The 18,229-nt window shown below is 46.5% G+C and overlaps 1 protein-coding gene across 6 annotated transcripts in view; it reads left to right on the top strand.

Moving 5' to 3' along the window:
- Window positions 1-18,229, top strand: part of lrp2a (low density lipoprotein receptor-related protein 2a) — a 38,198-nt gene that overhangs the window by 18,822 nt on the left and 1,147 nt on the right. For 3 of the 6 annotated variants that reach the window (XM_057035749.1, XM_057035739.1, XM_057035730.1), the window contains 42 exons: window positions 379-556; window positions 667-880; window positions 956-1,195; window positions 1,289-1,477; window positions 1,854-2,786; window positions 2,889-3,054; window positions 3,137-3,295; window positions 3,395-3,684; window positions 3,758-3,958; window positions 4,325-4,567; window positions 4,646-4,771; window positions 4,989-5,108; window positions 5,641-5,772; window positions 6,249-6,450; window positions 6,543-6,838; window positions 6,927-7,593; window positions 7,803-7,973; window positions 8,063-8,286; window positions 8,359-8,536; window positions 9,038-9,234; window positions 9,405-9,650; window positions 9,759-9,887; window positions 10,882-11,001; window positions 11,560-11,676; window positions 12,016-12,132; window positions 12,221-12,358; window positions 14,205-14,327; window positions 14,475-14,603; window positions 14,674-14,805; window positions 14,884-15,015; window positions 15,084-15,227; window positions 15,309-15,474; window positions 15,557-15,685; window positions 15,767-15,987; window positions 16,061-16,240; window positions 16,325-16,444; window positions 16,572-16,662; window positions 16,749-16,816; window positions 17,182-17,299; window positions 17,379-17,499; window positions 17,617-17,727; window positions 18,066-18,179. In XM_057035749.1, the coding sequence (XP_056891729.1) occupies window positions 379-556; window positions 667-880; window positions 956-1,195; window positions 1,289-1,477; window positions 1,854-2,786; window positions 2,889-3,054; window positions 3,137-3,295; window positions 3,395-3,684; window positions 3,758-3,958; window positions 4,325-4,567; window positions 4,646-4,771; window positions 4,989-5,108; window positions 5,641-5,772; window positions 6,249-6,450; window positions 6,543-6,838; window positions 6,927-7,593; window positions 7,803-7,973; window positions 8,063-8,286; window positions 8,359-8,536; window positions 9,038-9,234; window positions 9,405-9,650; window positions 9,759-9,887; window positions 10,882-11,001; window positions 11,560-11,676; window positions 12,016-12,132; window positions 12,221-12,358; window positions 14,205-14,327; window positions 14,475-14,603; window positions 14,674-14,805; window positions 14,884-15,015; window positions 15,084-15,227; window positions 15,309-15,474; window positions 15,557-15,685; window positions 15,767-15,987; window positions 16,061-16,240; window positions 16,325-16,444; window positions 16,572-16,662; window positions 16,749-16,816; window positions 17,182-17,299; window positions 17,379-17,499; window positions 17,617-17,727; window positions 18,066-18,179 (8,092 nt within the window). Of the gene's footprint in view, window positions 1-378; window positions 557-666; window positions 881-955; window positions 1,196-1,288; window positions 1,478-1,853; window positions 2,787-2,888; window positions 3,055-3,136; window positions 3,296-3,394; window positions 3,685-3,757; window positions 3,959-4,067; window positions 4,095-4,193; window positions 4,230-4,324; window positions 4,568-4,645; window positions 4,772-4,988; window positions 5,109-5,640; window positions 5,773-6,248; window positions 6,451-6,542; window positions 6,839-6,926; window positions 7,594-7,802; window positions 7,974-8,062; window positions 8,287-8,358; window positions 8,537-9,037; window positions 9,235-9,404; window positions 9,651-9,758; window positions 9,888-10,881; window positions 11,002-11,559; window positions 11,677-12,015; window positions 12,133-12,220; window positions 12,359-14,204; window positions 14,328-14,474; window positions 14,604-14,673; window positions 14,806-14,883; window positions 15,016-15,083; window positions 15,228-15,308; window positions 15,475-15,556; window positions 15,686-15,766; window positions 15,988-16,060; window positions 16,241-16,324; window positions 16,445-16,571; window positions 16,663-16,748; window positions 16,817-17,181; window positions 17,300-17,378; window positions 17,500-17,616; window positions 17,728-18,065; window positions 18,180-18,229 lie in introns of all 6 variants that reach the window. The other 3 variants (XM_057035720.1, XM_057035701.1, XM_057035710.1) reach the window with 2 other exon arrangements.

The following is an 18,229-nucleotide window of genomic DNA, read 5'->3' as shown; positions in this document are numbered from 1 at the left end:
ACTTGGAACCCTCTGCTTCTCAACCCAGACTGAGCTTCCACCGCCCCATATAATATAGAAAACAACAATAATAATTACCTTAAACTACACCAGCATAAATAAACCTATGAAATGATTACCGGTAATTATTTATCTATTTACTCACTGATGTAGTGCTAGTGTAGTTTTTTTAAATAAATTTTCCATTGTTAAAACCCAGTTTTTGAACTTACAAAGCTTTTCTCACTATACTATCTTCCAGGCTGATGACCTGAGTTACACCTGAAGATAATTTATGTAATTTATGTGGCGTTTAGACGGATATAAAATGCAACAAAATGCAACAACGCATTAACAGTAAACATGAAAGTAACAAAAATTTCTATTCCTGAATGAAAGAAAACTGTACTGGACAGACCAGGGAACTGAAAGCGGCATCCCTGCCAAGGTGGCATCTGCAGACATGGATGGTTCAAACCCGGTCAACCTGTTTACCAACAACCTGGATCACATTGAATTCCTCACTGTGGATATCAGTGAGAACAAACTGTACTGGGCTGTTACGAGCACTGGTGCGGTAGGTCTCCACAGCTTTAACTTATAGCTCTAGCCTCACCTCTTAATAATTATGAAGAAATAAATTGATATTGATAATTAAAAGATATTGTCCGACATTTCAATCTCCAGATTGAGTGCGGTGATCCAGATGGGACAAATCGTGCCACTATAGTGTCGGGCCTGTCTCATCCCTGGGGTGTAGCTGTCTACGGTAACTACCTCTACTTCAGTGACCGGGATTTTGAGGTCATAGAGCGTGTAGACAAGGCAACAGGGGCTGATAAGGTCGTGATGCGAGACAATGTTTCTGGGCTCAGAGTTCTGAAAGTGCACTATCGAGAAGGTGAGTAACGAAACCATGTATCTGAATCCTGATTTTGGTTTGTGTTTGTCACACTGTATTATCTGAATTATCCAGCCTCTGCAGGTACCTCCAATGGTTGCACCAACAACATGGGAGCATGTGAGCAGATCTGCCTCCCTCGCCCACAGGGTTTGTTTACCTGTGCGTGTGCCACGGGCTTTAAACTGAATAGCGACAATAGGACCTGTGCCCCCTACCAGTCCTATGTTGTCATTTCGACCCTGTCTGCTATCAAAGGCTTCAGTCTCGAAGGAGAAGATCACTCTGAAGCCATGGTGCCTATAGCTGGGAGAGGTCAGTAATGCTAAAGAAATGATGTTGTGTGATGCACAGCATTAGGGGTGTGTTGTGGTTGACGTCATAATAACACCTGATGATCTCCTGCAGGCCGTAATGCCTTACACATCGATGTTCATATGGCCTCTGGCTATATGTACTGGTGTGACTTCAGCAGCACAGTGGCAGCTCAAAATGGGGTCAGACGGATCAAGCCAGATGGCTCTGGATTACGTAATATAGTCACATCTGGAATAGGACGAAATGGCATAAGAGGCATTGCTGTGGACTGGGCAGCAGGTACGCTCATATCCCTTTCCAGTAATTTCTTCAAAGTACTTTTGCAGTTATCAGTGCAAATATTGTGCCTTTTCTATAAGAGGATTTCAATTGAGGGACTAGATAACTGAGAGGAGGGATCCTCACTAATCCTTACCAATATCTTATATACAGGTCATATGCATAGTTTAATAAATTCTCAAATTAAATAGTTTTACACAGTATTTTCTGATCCAATTGTCATTGATTTGTAATATTCTGTACAGTATATTAGTGATGTGAAATAATTTTTGTTTTCTTTTTATGCTATAAAATATGAAATAATTTAGGATAAACTATGAAATAACATAGCGTGGATCTATTTATACCAGAATAACTGACTGGATTCATTCCTCAGGCAACCTGTATTTCACCAATGCCTTCCTCACTGAGACGTATGTGGAGGTCCTCCGTCTGAACACAACTTTCCGCAGGGTGCTGCTGAAGACTCAAGTAGACATGCCACGCCACATTGTGGTCGACCCAAGACGCAGATACTTGTTCTGGGCAGATTATGGCCAAAATCCCAAAATCGAACGAGCATTATTGGATGGAACAAACCGCACCATCTTGGTGTCATCTGGGATTATTACTCCCCGCGGTCTTGCTCTTGATTGGCAAACCGGCTATGTTTACTGGGTGGATGACTCCTTGGATATGATTGCACGGGTCAGCCCTCAAGGTGGAGAAGCTGAGATAGTCAGGTACGGCAGTCGCTATCCAACTCCGTATGGAATCACGGTGTTTGAGAATAGCATCATTTGGGTGGATAGGAACCTCAAGAAAGTGTTCCAGGCCAGCAAAGAGCCTGGTAGCACAGAGCAGCCTGCTGTGATTCGAGACAATATAAATATGCTAAGAGATGTCATCATCTTTGATCAACACACTCAGCCATCCACTGCCCAGGAGCTGAACTTCAACCCCTGCATAGAAGAAAATGGAGGCTGTGCCCACTTCTGTTTTGCCCTCCCAGGGTCTGGCACTGGTGGGCAGAACAAAATATGTAGCTGTGCATTTGGGGATCTTGGAGCTGATAATAAAGGCTGTGTGGTGTCAAGAGATGATTACCTCATTTACACAACTGAGAGCACCGTGCGCAGTTTACGCCTTGACCCTGATGACCATGCATTGCCTTTTCCTGTGGTCAATGTTCCTCGTACATCTGTAGCACTGGATTTTGACCTGACTGACAGGAGGATCTATTACACTCAGAGTTCAGGGGCAGGAGCAAGTAAAATCAGCTACGTCAGTCTCTCTGCTCCCACCTCCTCCCCTGTAGTAGTGGCTTTTGGTAGGTTCTACACCTGCACTATCTCATACACTTTAAATGTACCACATGTCATTTTATTGAGTGTCACAACTTTTTGAACACTACTGTTATTATCTTGGATAGATTTGGGGGCTCCTGACGGCATCGCTTTTGACTGGATAAACAGAAGAATCTATTACAGTGACTTTGTCAACCAGAGCATCAGCTCCATGTCTGTGGACGGCTCCCAAAGGACTGTAGTTGCCCATGTGTCCAGGCCGAGGGCCATCATGTTAGATCCCTGCAGAGGGTAAGACTAACACAACACACGTGCTTTTTCATTGTGTTGGATTTAGCTGCAATATAATGATGAATCCTTCCTTAATCCATAGATACATGTACTGGACCGACTGGGGTACTCATGCAAAGATTGAGCGTGCTACTTTGGGTGGAAACTTCAGAATGGAGATCGTGAACAGTAGTCTTGTGTGGCCCAATGGACTGACCTTGGACTATGTAGATGAAAGAATTTACTGGGCAGATGCCAGCTTGTAAGATATATATATATATACACTTATAAAATAATGTCAATTTTTCAATATATATACTGTATATACACACTGGTAAAGTACTTTTTGTTCTACCATTAGACAGAAGATCGAGCGATCTCATCTTACGGGGTCCAATCGAGAAGTCATCGTAAGCACGGCCATTTATCCCTTTGCCATGACCATGTTCGACCAATTTATTTATTGGACCGACTGGAACACTCGGAGCATCTATCGAGCCAACAAGCACGATGGTTCAGGTCAGACGGTCATGATTCAGAATCTTCCGTCTCGGCCAATGGACATTCACGTTCTGGCCAGCATGAAGCAACAGCAGTGTGATAGTCCCTGCCAGCAGTTTAATGGAGGCTGCAGCCATATCTGTACCCCAGGTACAAGCAGGAGCGGGCAGATTTTTTATGAAATCATCAACTCACTTTCTAAACTAAAATGCTGTCTTATTAGGACCCAATGGAGCTGAGTGTCACTGTCCATCAGAGGGACGCTGGTATCTTGCTGAGAATAAACACTGTATCCCAGATAATGGAACCAGATGCCAGCCAGGCCAGTTTACCTGTATGAATGGCCGCTGTATTCGTGCCCAGTGGAAATGTGACAATGACAACGACTGTGGAGATGGCAGCGATGAGCTGGAACGAGTCTGTGGTACAGTGCTGTTTGGATTTGTTCTTCGGAATTTCAATTTTCCTCCTTTCTCCTAATCATCGTTAACACTAACACACACTACATCGTTCTATGCTATTTCCTTTCATAGGCCATAAGCAAAAGTTCAGCATTGTTGGTGTGTATGCTTGCACTTCTTGATTCATTAACACCATTTAAACAAGTCTACATTAATAATGAAAATCAATGTGCTTGTGCTTGTGTGATTTGCATGCAGTCCCACAGTTGCTGTCATCCTTTATTGAATTGTCAGGTAAAAAGATTGTGACTGTATGTCAGACCTCTGCCGCCTCTGTATCATATTCTGCGTCCCTGATGTGTTCCAAATTGTGACTGTGTAATTTCCAGCCTTCCACACTTGCGAGCCTACAGTCTTCACTTGTGGCAATGGCCGTTGTGTGCCCTATCACTACCGCTGTGACCATTATGACGACTGTGGAGACAACAGTGATGAGCTGGGATGTCTGTTCAGGCCGTGCGACCCCAATACAGAGTTCACCTGTAACAATGGCCGTTGTATTGCGAAAGACTACGTTTGCAACGGCATCAACAACTGCTATGACAACGGCACCACGGATGAACAAAACTGCCGTGAGTATATTCAGAAATCTTAAAGCAACCACTGGTCATCAAAGAGCCTGTTACATATAATGGTGACGATTACTGCAGCGGAGAGAACTTGCCAACCGGAACAGACTAAATGTCAGACTACCAACATCTGTATCCCGCGCTCATACCTGTGCGATGGAGACAACGACTGTGGGGACATGAGCGACGAGAGCCCAACACACTGTGGTGAGTTCAGCTGCTGTTGCAACAATGATTCCATGTATTTATTTTACCAATGTAGTTGATTACAATGAAATTTAAGTTGATCTCATCCATAGAAAATAATGCTATGAGAAAGAGGAAGAAATCTTTATCTCTTTATCTCTTTATCCCACCACCGTGTCAGCATGTTACAACACACTCACCCACTGCAGTCTCATGCTCTTCCTCATCTTGTGTGCAGCTGCGTCCACGTGCTCCCCGAGTGAGTTTCGCTGCTCCAGCGGCCGCTGCATCCCTGCTCACTGGTACTGTGATGGAGGAGCCGATTGCTCCGACAGCTCTGACGAACCCCTCTCCTGCAGTGAGTGCCGGCTATCCCTCTCATCCGTCTAAAATGGGCCTGTGGGCTTTGTGTGTCAGCCAGGCCCATTATTAGCTGCCATTCTGTGTCTGGCCCAGCTGCATCTGTGTGTTAGTGTGAGCAGGTGATGTGAGTGTTATGGCAGAGAGTGTGAGTCCGTGGTTTATGTCTCTGTGTTGGAGCTGTGGTCAGTCAGGCCTCCTATTGTATGCTGCATTCCTTGGTGGTGACACCCCACAGTATGTTCTGACAAGCAGCACCTCCCCCCTCCTTTTGTCCATCAGGGTTACAGCGCCTCACATTGGCTTTTGTTTAAGTAGCTACATGGACAGAAGCGTCCCTCACTATTTTGAAAGTTTCATCGCCTCCTTTTTAGCTTGTGGAATACCAGGGTATGTGTCTTGAACCTGGAAATATCCAAGAAAATATATTTATTTATCTTAAATATACAGTTTAGTTTTATTTCGGAAGATCTGATGATGATGAGTGTTTTGTTTTGTATACTTTCGAATATCCCATGATGTCTCTGCAGCCCCACAGGTCCGAACCTGCAACACGGATCAGTTCCGGTGTGACGATGGCAGATGCATTGCCTCATCCTGGATTTGTGATGGAGACAATGACTGTGGTGACATGAGTGATGAAGACCAGAGACACAATTGCGGTACGAATTGTTTCATTTGCGTCTTTCACCTTCTTAAACATTGTCTCCATCCTCCAGCTGCTGCACATCGTCAGTGGAGTCATGTGTGGGAGGCTGGTATTTGTTGCCCTGCATCCTCGTCTCCTGTAGACGTTGACCATTCCAAGAAACTGACATTCCTGATTTCCCCTGCCTCACTCGTTACTTTGTGCATGTCTCCTTTCTCTGGCTTCCTGGCTCAGGGTGGATCAAGACTCCTAAGTCTCACCAATGTGTACTCCAACAATAAGATGCCTGAAGGCAAAAACTCAGCATTGCCGGAGCCTCTGTAGGAGGTTCACTTCAAACAGTGGGGATCAATGGCATTAGAGGGAATTTAAAACCATGACTGCATGTTTTGAAATATCGTCTGGAATATTTATATTGCTAAAATGCAGGTTACCGCTGGGTCATCACGTCATCATTTGACTTCTTGTATATGCTCTCTCCACCCCCAGCTAATCGCACGTGCTCCAATGCAGAGTTCACTTGTGTGAATAACCAGCCACCCCAGCGTAAATGTATTCCACGTGACTGGGTGTGTGATGGAGATGCCGACTGCGCGGATGCATTGGACGAACATCAGAACTGCACGCGGAGATCCTGCGGCATCAACGAGTTCACCTGTAGCAACGGCCTCTGCATACGCAGCTCCTATAGGTTAGATCAGTTTACCGCTTTAAAATACAACAGAGTGAGTTAAATCAGCCTCGTGCGCTGTGGTCATCTCTTGGGGCTTGTCTAAAAATCAGGTGCGATCGACGTAACGACTGTGGCGACGGCAGCGATGAGCAGGGCTGCACCTACCAGGCGTGCCAGCAGCACCAGTTCACCTGCCAGAATGGCCGGTGCATATCCCAGGACTTTGTGTGCGATGGAGACAACGACTGCGGGGATGAGTCTGATGAGCTGGAGCACATGTGCCACACACCAGCACCCACCTGCCCTCCTGGAGACTTCAGATGCGACAATGGACACTGTATATCTCTGATCCGGGTGTGTGACAGGAACGATGACTGTTCTGACAACAGTGATGAGAAGGGGTGTGGTGAGTAGGAATTTCAGGATAGAATTCCATTATTTGTGCTTCTGTGAATATGCAATCTCAGTATTGTTGATATCGTGTTTGACCGTAGGTGTGAATGAGTGCACGGACCCATCAATCCATCACTGTGATCACAACTGCACCGACACGCCCACCAGCTTTATCTGCACCTGTCGCCCGGGCTACCGCCTCATGTCTGACGGCAAAACGTGTGACGATGTCAATGAGTGCGGGGAGACGCCAAGCGTGTGCAGCCAGATCTGCGAGAACACCGTCGGGTCCTACGTTTGTAAATGTGCACCGGGGTTCCTGAGAGAGCCAGACGGCCATAGATGCCGCCAGAACAGCAACATCTCACCGTACCTTATCTTCAGCAACCGTTATTACCTGAGGAATCTGTCAACAAATGGGGCGGACTACTCTCTCATCCTCCAGGGGCTGACCAGTGTAGTGGCTTTGGACTTTGATCGCGTTGACAAGCGTCTTTATTGGATCGATGTGAGTCGCAGAGTGATTGAGAGAATGTCCTATAATGGCAGCAACAGAGAAGTGGTTGTCAGTGGAGTTCTGCATGGGGAGGGCCTTGCAGTTGACTGGATAGCCAGGAAATTGTACTGGGTGGACAGCTTTGTGGACTGCCTCAAAGTATCGGAACTGGACGGTCGATTTGTGAAGAAACTGGCTGAGCACTGCGTTGACGCCAATAACACTTACTGCTTTGAAAACCCCAGAGCTATTGTGCTCCATCCCAAATATGGGTGAGAAATCATTTTGTAATTGTAATATTAATGCAATTTTTGTTTAGTTTTGTGTAGATTATGTTGGTATTGTTCTACTCGACAGATGCTGACGTAGCTTACCGTACTACAATAGTTCATCCATGATGTAGAAATGAATCCGTTTTTTTTTTAATGTATATAGAGGTCATGTGATTTCATTTGATTTAATTACCTTGGATTGTTGCTAGATTTGTATACTGGACAGACTGGGGAGACAAAGCCTTCATAGGTCGTGTTGGAATGGACGGAACAAACAAAGTAGCGATAATCACCACCAAGCTGGAATGGCCCAACGGGATCACGATTGACTACACTAATGACAAGCTCTACTGGTCTGATGCTCATCTCAGTTACATCGAGTATGTGTACCGTCAGGAACTGATCATGCTGCTGCTTTCCTACTTTAAAATGAAGAGAAACTTGTGATGTTGTCCCGTTTTTTGTTCAGGTACTCAGACCTGGATGGGCAGCACAGACACACAGTGTATGATGGAAATTTGCCTCACCCATTTGCACTGACGGTGTTTGAGGACACTGTGTACTGGACGGACTGGAACACCCGCACAGTGGAGAAAGGCAACAAATACGATGGCTCCGGCCGCCAGGTCCTAGTTAACACCACTCACAGACCGTTCGACATCCATGTATGCCACCCTTACAGACAGCCTATTGGTGAGTTAATCTCATGAATTTCCTGACTGTGAATTGGGATATTTGGCAGACCTGTTGCTCTTCTCTTTGCAGTTAATAATCCTTGTGCCGTGAACAATGGAGGCTGCTCTCATCTTTGTCTGATCCGTCACGGGGGACGGGAACACACTTGTGAGTGCCCTGACCACTTCCTGACTGTCCATGTAGGAGGTGTGACCCGATGCCTTCCCATGTGCACCAGCACACAGTACAGATGCGCTAACAATGAACGGTTTGTATATTGTATTTGTATATTGAGTGTGGTATATGATCATCAGGGGTGATGTGCAGCACTGTAATGTTGTATATAATATAAATAGATAATAGATAAATAGATAATTAAATTAGATATCTTGTAAAATGACTTTGAAAGATCAAGAAGATCATTTTTTGTTTATAATATGGTTCTGTTCGAACCTTGGAAGCACTCTTGTCATCTGAGCCATTCATAAGCTTGTTTTAGCGGAAAACAGTGCCCCCTGCTGTTTACATTTAACATTGAACCAGAATTTTTAAACGTAAAATTACTTAGTTCTATTTTACTCATCATTTTGATTTTCAGGCGGATTTAAAAGCCATGTAATAATGTGGTCATAAATTGTTTATTTTTTTAAATGAAAAAATTCTCAAAAATGTGTCAAACGTGTAAAATTACCCAAAAGATAGATTTTTGCAGCCTTTGTTTGCAATGCTCTGGGCCTTACATTTTGGCTGTTTCCTTTTTCTATAACAGATGCATCCCTATTTGGTGGAAATGTGACGGTCAGAGGGACTGCAGAGATGGCTCAGACGAACCCTCCACCTGCCCAGTGCGACACTGCAGGCTTGGCCAGTTTCAGTGCAACGATGGAAACTGCACCAGTCCGCACTTCCTGTGTAACAGCAACCAAGATTGTCCCGATGGCTCCGATGAAGACCTCGTGCTCTGTGGTTAGATTTTTCTCTTAGTTGATGCTTTTTATCTGCCTCTGATCTACCTGTTGTGCAGTCTTTGATGTTCAACTATAGTTTGTTTATATGGTCTATGTCTCTTTCTTATCATTGTTAATTCATTAGGAAAACATTCACTATTGTTTTGCTTGGTACTGTCCTAATTCAAGCTACCCACCAATGTGAAAACCACCATTGGCAGTGTGCAAATAAGCGCTGCATCCCAGAGTCATGGCAGTGCGACGGTGAGAACGACTGTGGCGATCAGTCGGATGAAGACCCAGCACACTGCTCCTCACGGACCTGCCGTCCGGGACAATTCAAGTGCCGTAATGGGCGTTGCATTCCCCAGAGCTGGAAATGTGATGTAGATAACGACTGCGGTGACAACTCTGATGAGCCATTAGAGGAGTGCAGTAAGTAATTGCTCTTTCATCTGTTGTATTAAAGTTCTTTGTGTATTTTTTTTTGAAGAATTGCTCTGGATTTTTTTATTAATAATGATGCTGGGGGGATTTGCGCAGTGGGACCAGCATATCGATGTGACAACCACTCTGAGTTTTCCTGCAAGACCAACTATCGCTGCGTGCCTCTGTGGTCTGTCTGCAACGGCCACAACGACTGCAGAGATGACAGCGATGAGCAGGGATGTGGTGAGTCTGATGTAGAGATCGTGCAGGGCATGGACGACCAGGCTTCAACTTTATCACGATGCTTTCTTGCTTAATGAAGTCTTTTGCGGTTTTAATATAAATCATTATGTCCTGTAATGTAAACCCAGAAATCCCCAAAAAACAGCAAAGGTCATGTGTTCTAGGAGTGAGTGAAGGGCAATTAGCCAGCACCTCATCCTCCTGTGGAAAATTACACAGTGAGGTAGTGGGAGGTGCTGATGGAGAGGGTCTCACCACTTACCCTCCCCCGCTATTTGCTTCACCCAGAGAACATGCTAGATTTATGAGCTGTCCAGCGTGATAGGTCTTTGTGTGTGTGCATCTGTGTGTGTGTGCATCTGTGTGTGTGTGTGTGTTGTTGTGCTGTTCCTTTTTTGGGGGGTCTGGATTCACACTAGTCTCTTTGTACTTTTCGGTGATACAAATGGTGTGGCCCTCCCATTTCTTATCAGGGGCCCTTACTCCATTAGTGCCATGCCAGCACAGGACTGGAGATCTGAGCTAATCTTCCTGTAAGAATGTAGCAGATGGGCCAGGTGGAGGGCTAGGAGGGCAGGACTGCTAACACTGCGCTATCTTTGACACCCAGCGCTGTGTGGTAGAGACGGCTCAGACTAGCTCGCCTCCACTCCTTTCCTGTCTGTGCTTCTCATCTCTGACAGCCTTATCCTCTACAGACACATACTGGCATAGATGGAGGTCACCCATCTGTCCTGAGCATGCTGTTCTCCTCCCTTGATGACTATTAGAGCTTAATTTATAAACAAGATACCTCTACTTCCAACTGCGAGCATCATCATTACTTTAACATAGAGTTTACTTTTAGTGTTATTCTGCTATCACTCTTATTAACCCATTCGGATCTAATGCAGCATATATTTCATATTAGAAGACGTTTTATAGAAGTCATGCAAGTAGAAAGAGGAATATAGACGTGTTTAAGAACAATTTTTCATGTGTCTGCTCCTCCAAGATGAACTGACATGTAATCCTCATGGAGACTTCCGCTGCAGCAACCACCGCTGCGTCCCGCTGAGATGGAGGTGTGATGGAGAGGACGATTGTGGGGACAACTCTGATGAGCGCGGCTGCAGTGAGTTCCCTGATGAAACATCGTCGATATCTGTTTTTGTTAAAACATTTGTTAGCATCACGAGAGCGTTAAAGCGCTTTCAAATATTTCAAATTTATGGTGGTGAGGGTCAATCCGCCATCATTTCGATGGATCCGTTCGGGAATAGCGACACAGCTTTAACAAAGTGTCCATGTGATGATGAAAACTAAGGCTGATATAATTTTATCAGACGTCCATTGTAAAAGCTTCAGCACTCATGCTGACAGCGGTGTGCTGAGAGAGGCAGTCTTATCAGCTGCTAGAGAAACAGGCTGTCCTTAGCACGTCCGAAGGAGGGAGTGAAAGAGCCTGTCACCCTTTGCCCTGCAGACTTTAAACATGTCTGAGAACATGCCAGTTAATTGTGATAATGCAGCTTCTCAACAGAGAAAAGGTGCCTGTGCTAATAATCGTGGTACCATTCTCCTTCATGTATCGATCCAGAGGCTCCGTATCATCAGCTGCCAAATAGGCAAACAAAACGCCGCATTTGCTTGAGGTGATGTTTTTAATCATCGTTATCACACTTTCCCTCAGCTCCACGCACGTGCACTGAGAGCGAATATCGCTGTGATAATCTGCGCTGCATTCCTGACCGCTGGGTCTGTGACCATGACAACGACTGCGAGGACAACTCGGATGAAAGGGACTGTGGTGAGGGGCTCTTTGTTGCCTGGTTTGTCGTGACAAAGAAGTAAACACACTTCGCACTATGATGCAGACAGGCAGACAGACAGACAGACAGACAGACAGACAGGCAGCAGACAGACAGACAGGCAGCAGACAGGCAGGCAGACAGGCAGGCAGACAGGCAGGCAGGCAGACAGACATTCTAAAATCACATATTACAGATATTCACTATCTAAAAGATATTTTCTATAGAACACATTAGCGTAGGCCTGGTAGCCATAAGCAGCAACTTCACTATGACAACGTTCACCTTTTCCAAGGACGGTATCTAAGTATTGCATCATTTTTTGGGGGGTGTTGCAGAGTTGCGGACTTGTCACCCTGGTTACTTCCAGTGTGCCAGTGGCCACTGCATCTCTGAGCGCTTCAAATGTGACGGCAACCCCGACTGTCTGGACTACACAGATGAGACACTCTGTCGTAAGCATCCTTCTCTGACCACTTTGCTCTGTGCAGGCTAGCGCAGCTCGAGCGTCGACACGTATTTAACAGCACGACTTCATTTCAGCACCACGTTTTCCCAATGGCACCTACTGCCCCCCCTTCCTGTTTGAGTGCAACAACCACGTCTGTGTTCAGCCTCACTGGAAATGTGACGGTGACAACGACTGTGGAGACAATTCTGATGAGGAGCTTCACCTCTGCTGTAAGAATTACCCTACCTACCTACCTACCTACCTCCTACCTACCTCCCTACCTACTACCTACCTACCTACCTACCTACCTACCTCCCTACCTACCTACCCCTACCTACCTACCTACCTACCTCCTACCTCCCTACCTACCTCCCTACCTACCTCCCTACCTACCTACCCACCTACCTCCCTACCTACCTACCTACCTACCTACCTACCTACCTACCTACCTACCACCTCCCCTACCTACCTACCTACCTACCTACCTACCTACCTACCTACCTACCTACCCCTCCTCCCTACACCTCCCTACCTACCTACCTCCCTACCTCCCTACCTACCTACCTACCCCCTCCCTACCTACCTACCTACCTACCTACCTACCTACCTACCTACCTACCTACCTCCCTCCCTACCTACCTACCTACCTCCTCCTACCTACCACCTACCCTACCTCCCTACCTACCTACCTACCTCCCTACCTCCCTACCTACCTACCTACCTACCTCGCTACCTACCTACCTACCGCCCTACCTACCTACCTACCTACCACCTCGCTACCCACAACCCCTACCTCCCTACCACCTCCCACCTACCTACCTACCTACCCCTACCTACCTCCCTGCCCTACCTCCCTACCTCCCTACCTACCGTACCTCCCCTACCTCCCTCCCTACCTACCTCCCACCTCCCTCCCTCCCTACCTCCCTACCTACCGCCTACCTACCTACCTACCTACCTACCTACCTACCTACCTACCTCCTACCTACCTACCTACCTACCGCCCTACCTACCTACCTACCTAACTACCTACCTACCTACCTACCCCTACCTACCTACCTACCTACCTACCTACCTACCTACCCCCTACCTACCTCCCTCACCCTACCTACCTACTACCTACCTCCCTACCTACCTACCCACCCACCTACCCACCTACCTCCCTCCCTCCCTACCTACCTACCTACCTACCTACCTACCACCTACCTACCTACCTACCTCCCTATCTCCCTACCTACCTACCTACCTACCTACCTACCTACCTACCACCTACCTACCGACCTACCTACCTACCTACCTACCCACCCACCTACCTACCCCCCCACCCACCCACCCACCTACCTACCTACCTACCCACCACCTACCTCCCTACCTCCCTCCCTACCTCCCTCCCTCCCTCCTACCTACCTACCTACCCCTACCTACCTACCACCTCCCTACCTACCTACCTACCTACCTCTCTACCTACCTACCTACCTACCTATCTACCTACCTACCACCTACCTACCTACCCTACCTACCCACCCACCCACCTACCTACCTACCTACCCACCCACCTCCCTACCTACCTACCTACTACCTACCTACCTACCTACCTACCTACCTACCTACCTACCTACCTACCTACCTCCTCCCTATCTCCCTACCTACCACCTACCTACCTACCTACCTACCTACCTACCTACCTACCTACCCACCCACCTACCTCCCTACCTCCCTACCTCCCTCCCTACCTACCTACCTACCTACCTCCCTACCTACCTACCTACCTACCTACCTACCTACCTACCTACCTACCTACCTACCTACCTACCCACCCCCCCACCCACCCACCTACCTACCTACTCCCTACCTACCTCCTACCTACCTACCCACCCACCTACCTACCTACCTACCTACCTACCTACCTACCCACCCACCCACCTCCCTACCTACCTACCCACCCACCAACCTACCTACCTACCTACCTACCTACCTACCTACCTACCTACCTACCTACCTACCTACCTACCACTACCTACCTACCTACCACCTACCTACCTACCTACCTACCTACCTTTATCTTTTCCTCCACAGTGGACATCCAGTGTGAGACTCCGTTCCGTTTCCGCTGTGACAACAACCGTTGCATCTACGGCCATGAGCTGTGCAACTCTGCTGATGACTGTGGAGACGGTTCTGATGAGAGACAGGAGAACTGTGAGCTTCATAGTTTGTAGCCGATGGTTTCTTTCTATTATTTTATCATTTACTAAACAACCTAAGAGTTAGTACAGACAGCCGCAGCGTCTAAACCCTAACCCTAACCCTAACCCTAACCCTAACCCTGCCTTTCCCTGTATCCAGGCCCAAGCCCTACACACGGACCATGTACAGATGAGGAGTACAAATGCAGTAATGGCCGCTGCATCCCACAGCAGTATGCCTGTGATGATTATGATGATTGTGGGGACCAGTCCGATGAGCTTGGATGCCGTGAGTAACTAAGACTTAAGAAGTTAAAAGAAATGAACAAAAAAAGCTGATTCTTATTTTCTCCTGTTAGACCGTGGAAGTACGCACACATGCAGTGACAACATCTGCGAACACAACTGCACTGATCTGACAGAGGGAGGCTTAATTTGTTCATGCCTGCCTGGATACAAACCCAGAGACACTGAAAGACACGTGTGTGAAGGTAAAGGTCACGTCCTGAGGGATCACAGGTGTTTTTGCACCATTGGTTCCAGAATTGTTCTTTCCTTTTCCACGACAGATGTGAATGAGTGTGAGGTGTACGGCACGTGTCCTCAGGAGTGCAAGAACACGAAGGGCAGCTATGAGTGCTTTTGTGCCGAAGGCTTTGTCTCTTATGGGGAGCCACATGGGACAGAGTGTGCTGCTCAGGGTAAGAAACACTCACCATTCCTTGTGGATGCTCTTTTCATTAAGTTGCTAATTACATATACGGGACAGGAAACCCACCGGTGCTGCTCCTGCCAGACAACGTTCGCATCCGCCGCTTCAATCTCTCCTCTCAGCAATATTCAGACTACGTGGACAACGCCGAACACATCCAAGCTTTAGATTACCTCTGGGACCCAGAGGGACAAGGACTCAGTAAGATGTCAGGTTATGTGCCCAAGTACTGATAATAAGTTGGATTATGTTAAAGGTCTTTTCTCTGTTGATACACTCTAGGTGTGGTGTACTGGACAGTTCTGGGGAGGGGGTCTGAGTTTGGCTCTATCAAACGTGCCCACATGACCACTTTTAATGATTACGGCAACAACCCTGTGAAAGAGGTGGATCTGAACCTGAGATATGTCTCTAGACCTGACGGCATTGCTTTGGACTGGGTCGGCAGGTAACTTCAAGATTGTGACTTCCGCAGAAGTGATGCTTTTTTCTTAAAGTGTCTTATTATTTCTTTTTCATTCGTTCAACAGGCACATTTATTGGACTGATTCTGGCACCAATAGAATTGAAGTGGCCAAACTCGATGGGCGGTACCGGAAGTGGTTGATACACACAGATCTGGATCAGCCTGCTGCTATTGTTGTCAATCCCTCACTCAGGTCTTTAGAGATTTAGGTAGAAAGAAAGATTTAGGTGCTTTCTTCACTTTACTGTCATTACAACTGTTTCTGCATTTCCAGAATGATGTACTGGACAGACTGGGGTCGGAAACCCAGAATTGAAATGGCTTGGATGGATGGCCAGCACCGAGAAGTGTTGGTAGATGAGGACCTTGGCTGGCCCACTGGGCTTACTGTGGACTATCTGAATGGCAACAGGATCTACTGGTGTGACTTGAAGGAAAACAGTATTGAGTCCATGAAGCCAGATGGCACAGACAGGAAAGTTGTGATTTCAGGAGGTCAGTAGTCTGGTCAGTTGTTCAGAGCTGCACACAGAAAACACCCAGACACATTTGGTTGTCACTGTTGCAGATATCGGACATCCCTACAGTCTGGATGTGTTCGAAGGGCACGTGTACTGGTCTTCTAAAGACAAAGGTGAAGTGTGGAGGACTAACAAGTTTGGAAATGGCAACAAAGTCAAAGTTTTAACCATCAACCCCTGGCTGACGCAAGTCCGCATTTACCAGGAGCACCGACACAACCAGACAGGTCAGAGAAAGAGCTGACATTAAATTCCATGAACGTTCTCTCCAGCTCTCGACGATATCTAATATTGTTGTTTCCTTTTTTCAGTACCCAACCCTTGTAAAAATATATGCAGCCACCTCTGTCTCCTCCGGCCTGGTGGATACACCTGCGCTTGTCCGCAGGGCTCTTCCATGCTGGAGTTTGACTCCGGTGAATGTGATGCAGGTAAAGACTGTGTTTGCCTTCCACCTGCGGCTCATTTCTGCTCCTGAACCTCTTCTTCACGATTGTGAGCGATGTTTATGTTGCTGTTGTTGTTGTTTACGCCTCTGCCTGGCTTCTGCTCCTGCAGCCATTGAGCCACCTATCGTAATGCCGCTTGCATGCAGATGCATGAATGGCGGAACCTGCTACACCGATGAAGGCGGCCTGCCCAAATGCAAGTAAGTGAATCCAAATTTGTTATTTATTTTGATTCCTTATCCTGTTTGTCATGATTTGCCTCGGTGAAATGCTTTCCCTCCTGCAGATGTCCATATGGTTATATCGGCAGCTACTGTGAGGCGGGGAAGACAATTGGCGCTCCAGCAAGAACAGGTAGTGTGACGCATTCTCAGACTTCTTCCTGGTTCAGTATGGGTCTGACCGTCCAGAACGTCCTGTGAGAGTAATTGTTGACTTCCTGAAGAAGATTAATGTTCAGTTTAATCCATTCACATGTAGTGTTTAATCATCAACCTTAAACCAGTAACAGACCTTAGAGAAGTGGACAATTCTGCATCTACAAAAGAGGTTGCCTGGATAAAAACATCCTAAATAGATATTAAAATGTTTTAATTGATTACTGTGTTGCTTTTCTAATTATTCATTAAAGTAATGAGCCGTCCATAATGGACTCTTCAACAATAGTTCATTAGGAATAATTCTGATCATTTACAGACCTAATGAATGTTCATTTTTAGCTGTGGCTGTTCTCCTGGCGGTCATAATCATCATAATTACTGGAGCTTTAGCTGCAGGGGTTTTCCTCAACTACAAACGGACAGGATCCTTCATCCCCTCCATGCCTAAACTACCCAGGTATCTTTACCTAATTACATGAGTTCATCATTGCCGTGTTGTGAATTTAGCCTGAAATTCAAAGTTGACACTTGTGTAGTCTCAGCAGTTTAGTGAAGTCTGCAGACACGGGGAACGGGGTGACCTTCCACTCCGGCGATAATGTTGACCTTGGACCATCGCGCATCGGTGTATCATTCATCGACACAGCCATGCAGCTGGTGAGTTAAACACAGCTGACTGTTTAATCTTTCCTGCTATTTACTCATTTCTTTGAAGCATTCCTTCCTGAACTGTTTGTCTCAACAGCAGTTGTCATGTCCATTATTTCTCTGCAGGATGATAATTTTGCCATGGAGGGAGGGAGGCAGCCAATCACATTTGAGAACCCTTTATATGCCAACGCCTCCGCGGCGTCTGGTGATCCTGCCGTTATTCATGCCACACAGGTACCCGCTCATGTATTCGTGTAACAGTCTGTCCCACTTGGAACATCACTTAGAGAACAAACTCACTCTTTAATCATGTCAACAAGGCAATTCCAAACATATTTATTCAAATGTGTGCCAAACATTTGATTTACTAGATATGTAATGTCAAAAATAAATATTCAACAAAAATCAAGAGTGCTGGACATTCATCGTGGCAGTAACATCTGTATAGTCAGTGATAATGTTTGCTGGCACAGATAAGAGGACTTTTGTCTATTTTTTCAAAATTCCTCTTGATTTAATATATTAACCTCTTTATTTAAAGCTTGGACTTAAACAAAATTGTACTTTAACAGGTGACTGTCAATCCGAGTGGTGAACATCTGGAGAACAACTTTGTGAACCCCACCTACGCTGGCGATCAGAGAATCACCATTATCAACACCTCTGGCAGCAGCAAACCCCTGCAGGTGAGTCGTGCGTGACCACAGGACGTCCCGCGCGTGGAATACAAAGGCTG

The sequence above is a fragment of the Takifugu flavidus genome, chromosome 1 (genome assembly GCF_003711565.1).
Source record: "Takifugu flavidus isolate HTHZ2018 chromosome 1, ASM371156v2, whole genome shotgun sequence".
Taxonomy (NCBI): Eukaryota; Metazoa; Chordata; class Actinopteri; order Tetraodontiformes; family Tetraodontidae; genus Takifugu; species Takifugu flavidus.
The sequence above is the reverse complement of the archived record's forward strand: the minus strand, read 5'-3'. Positions and strand labels throughout refer to the sequence as shown.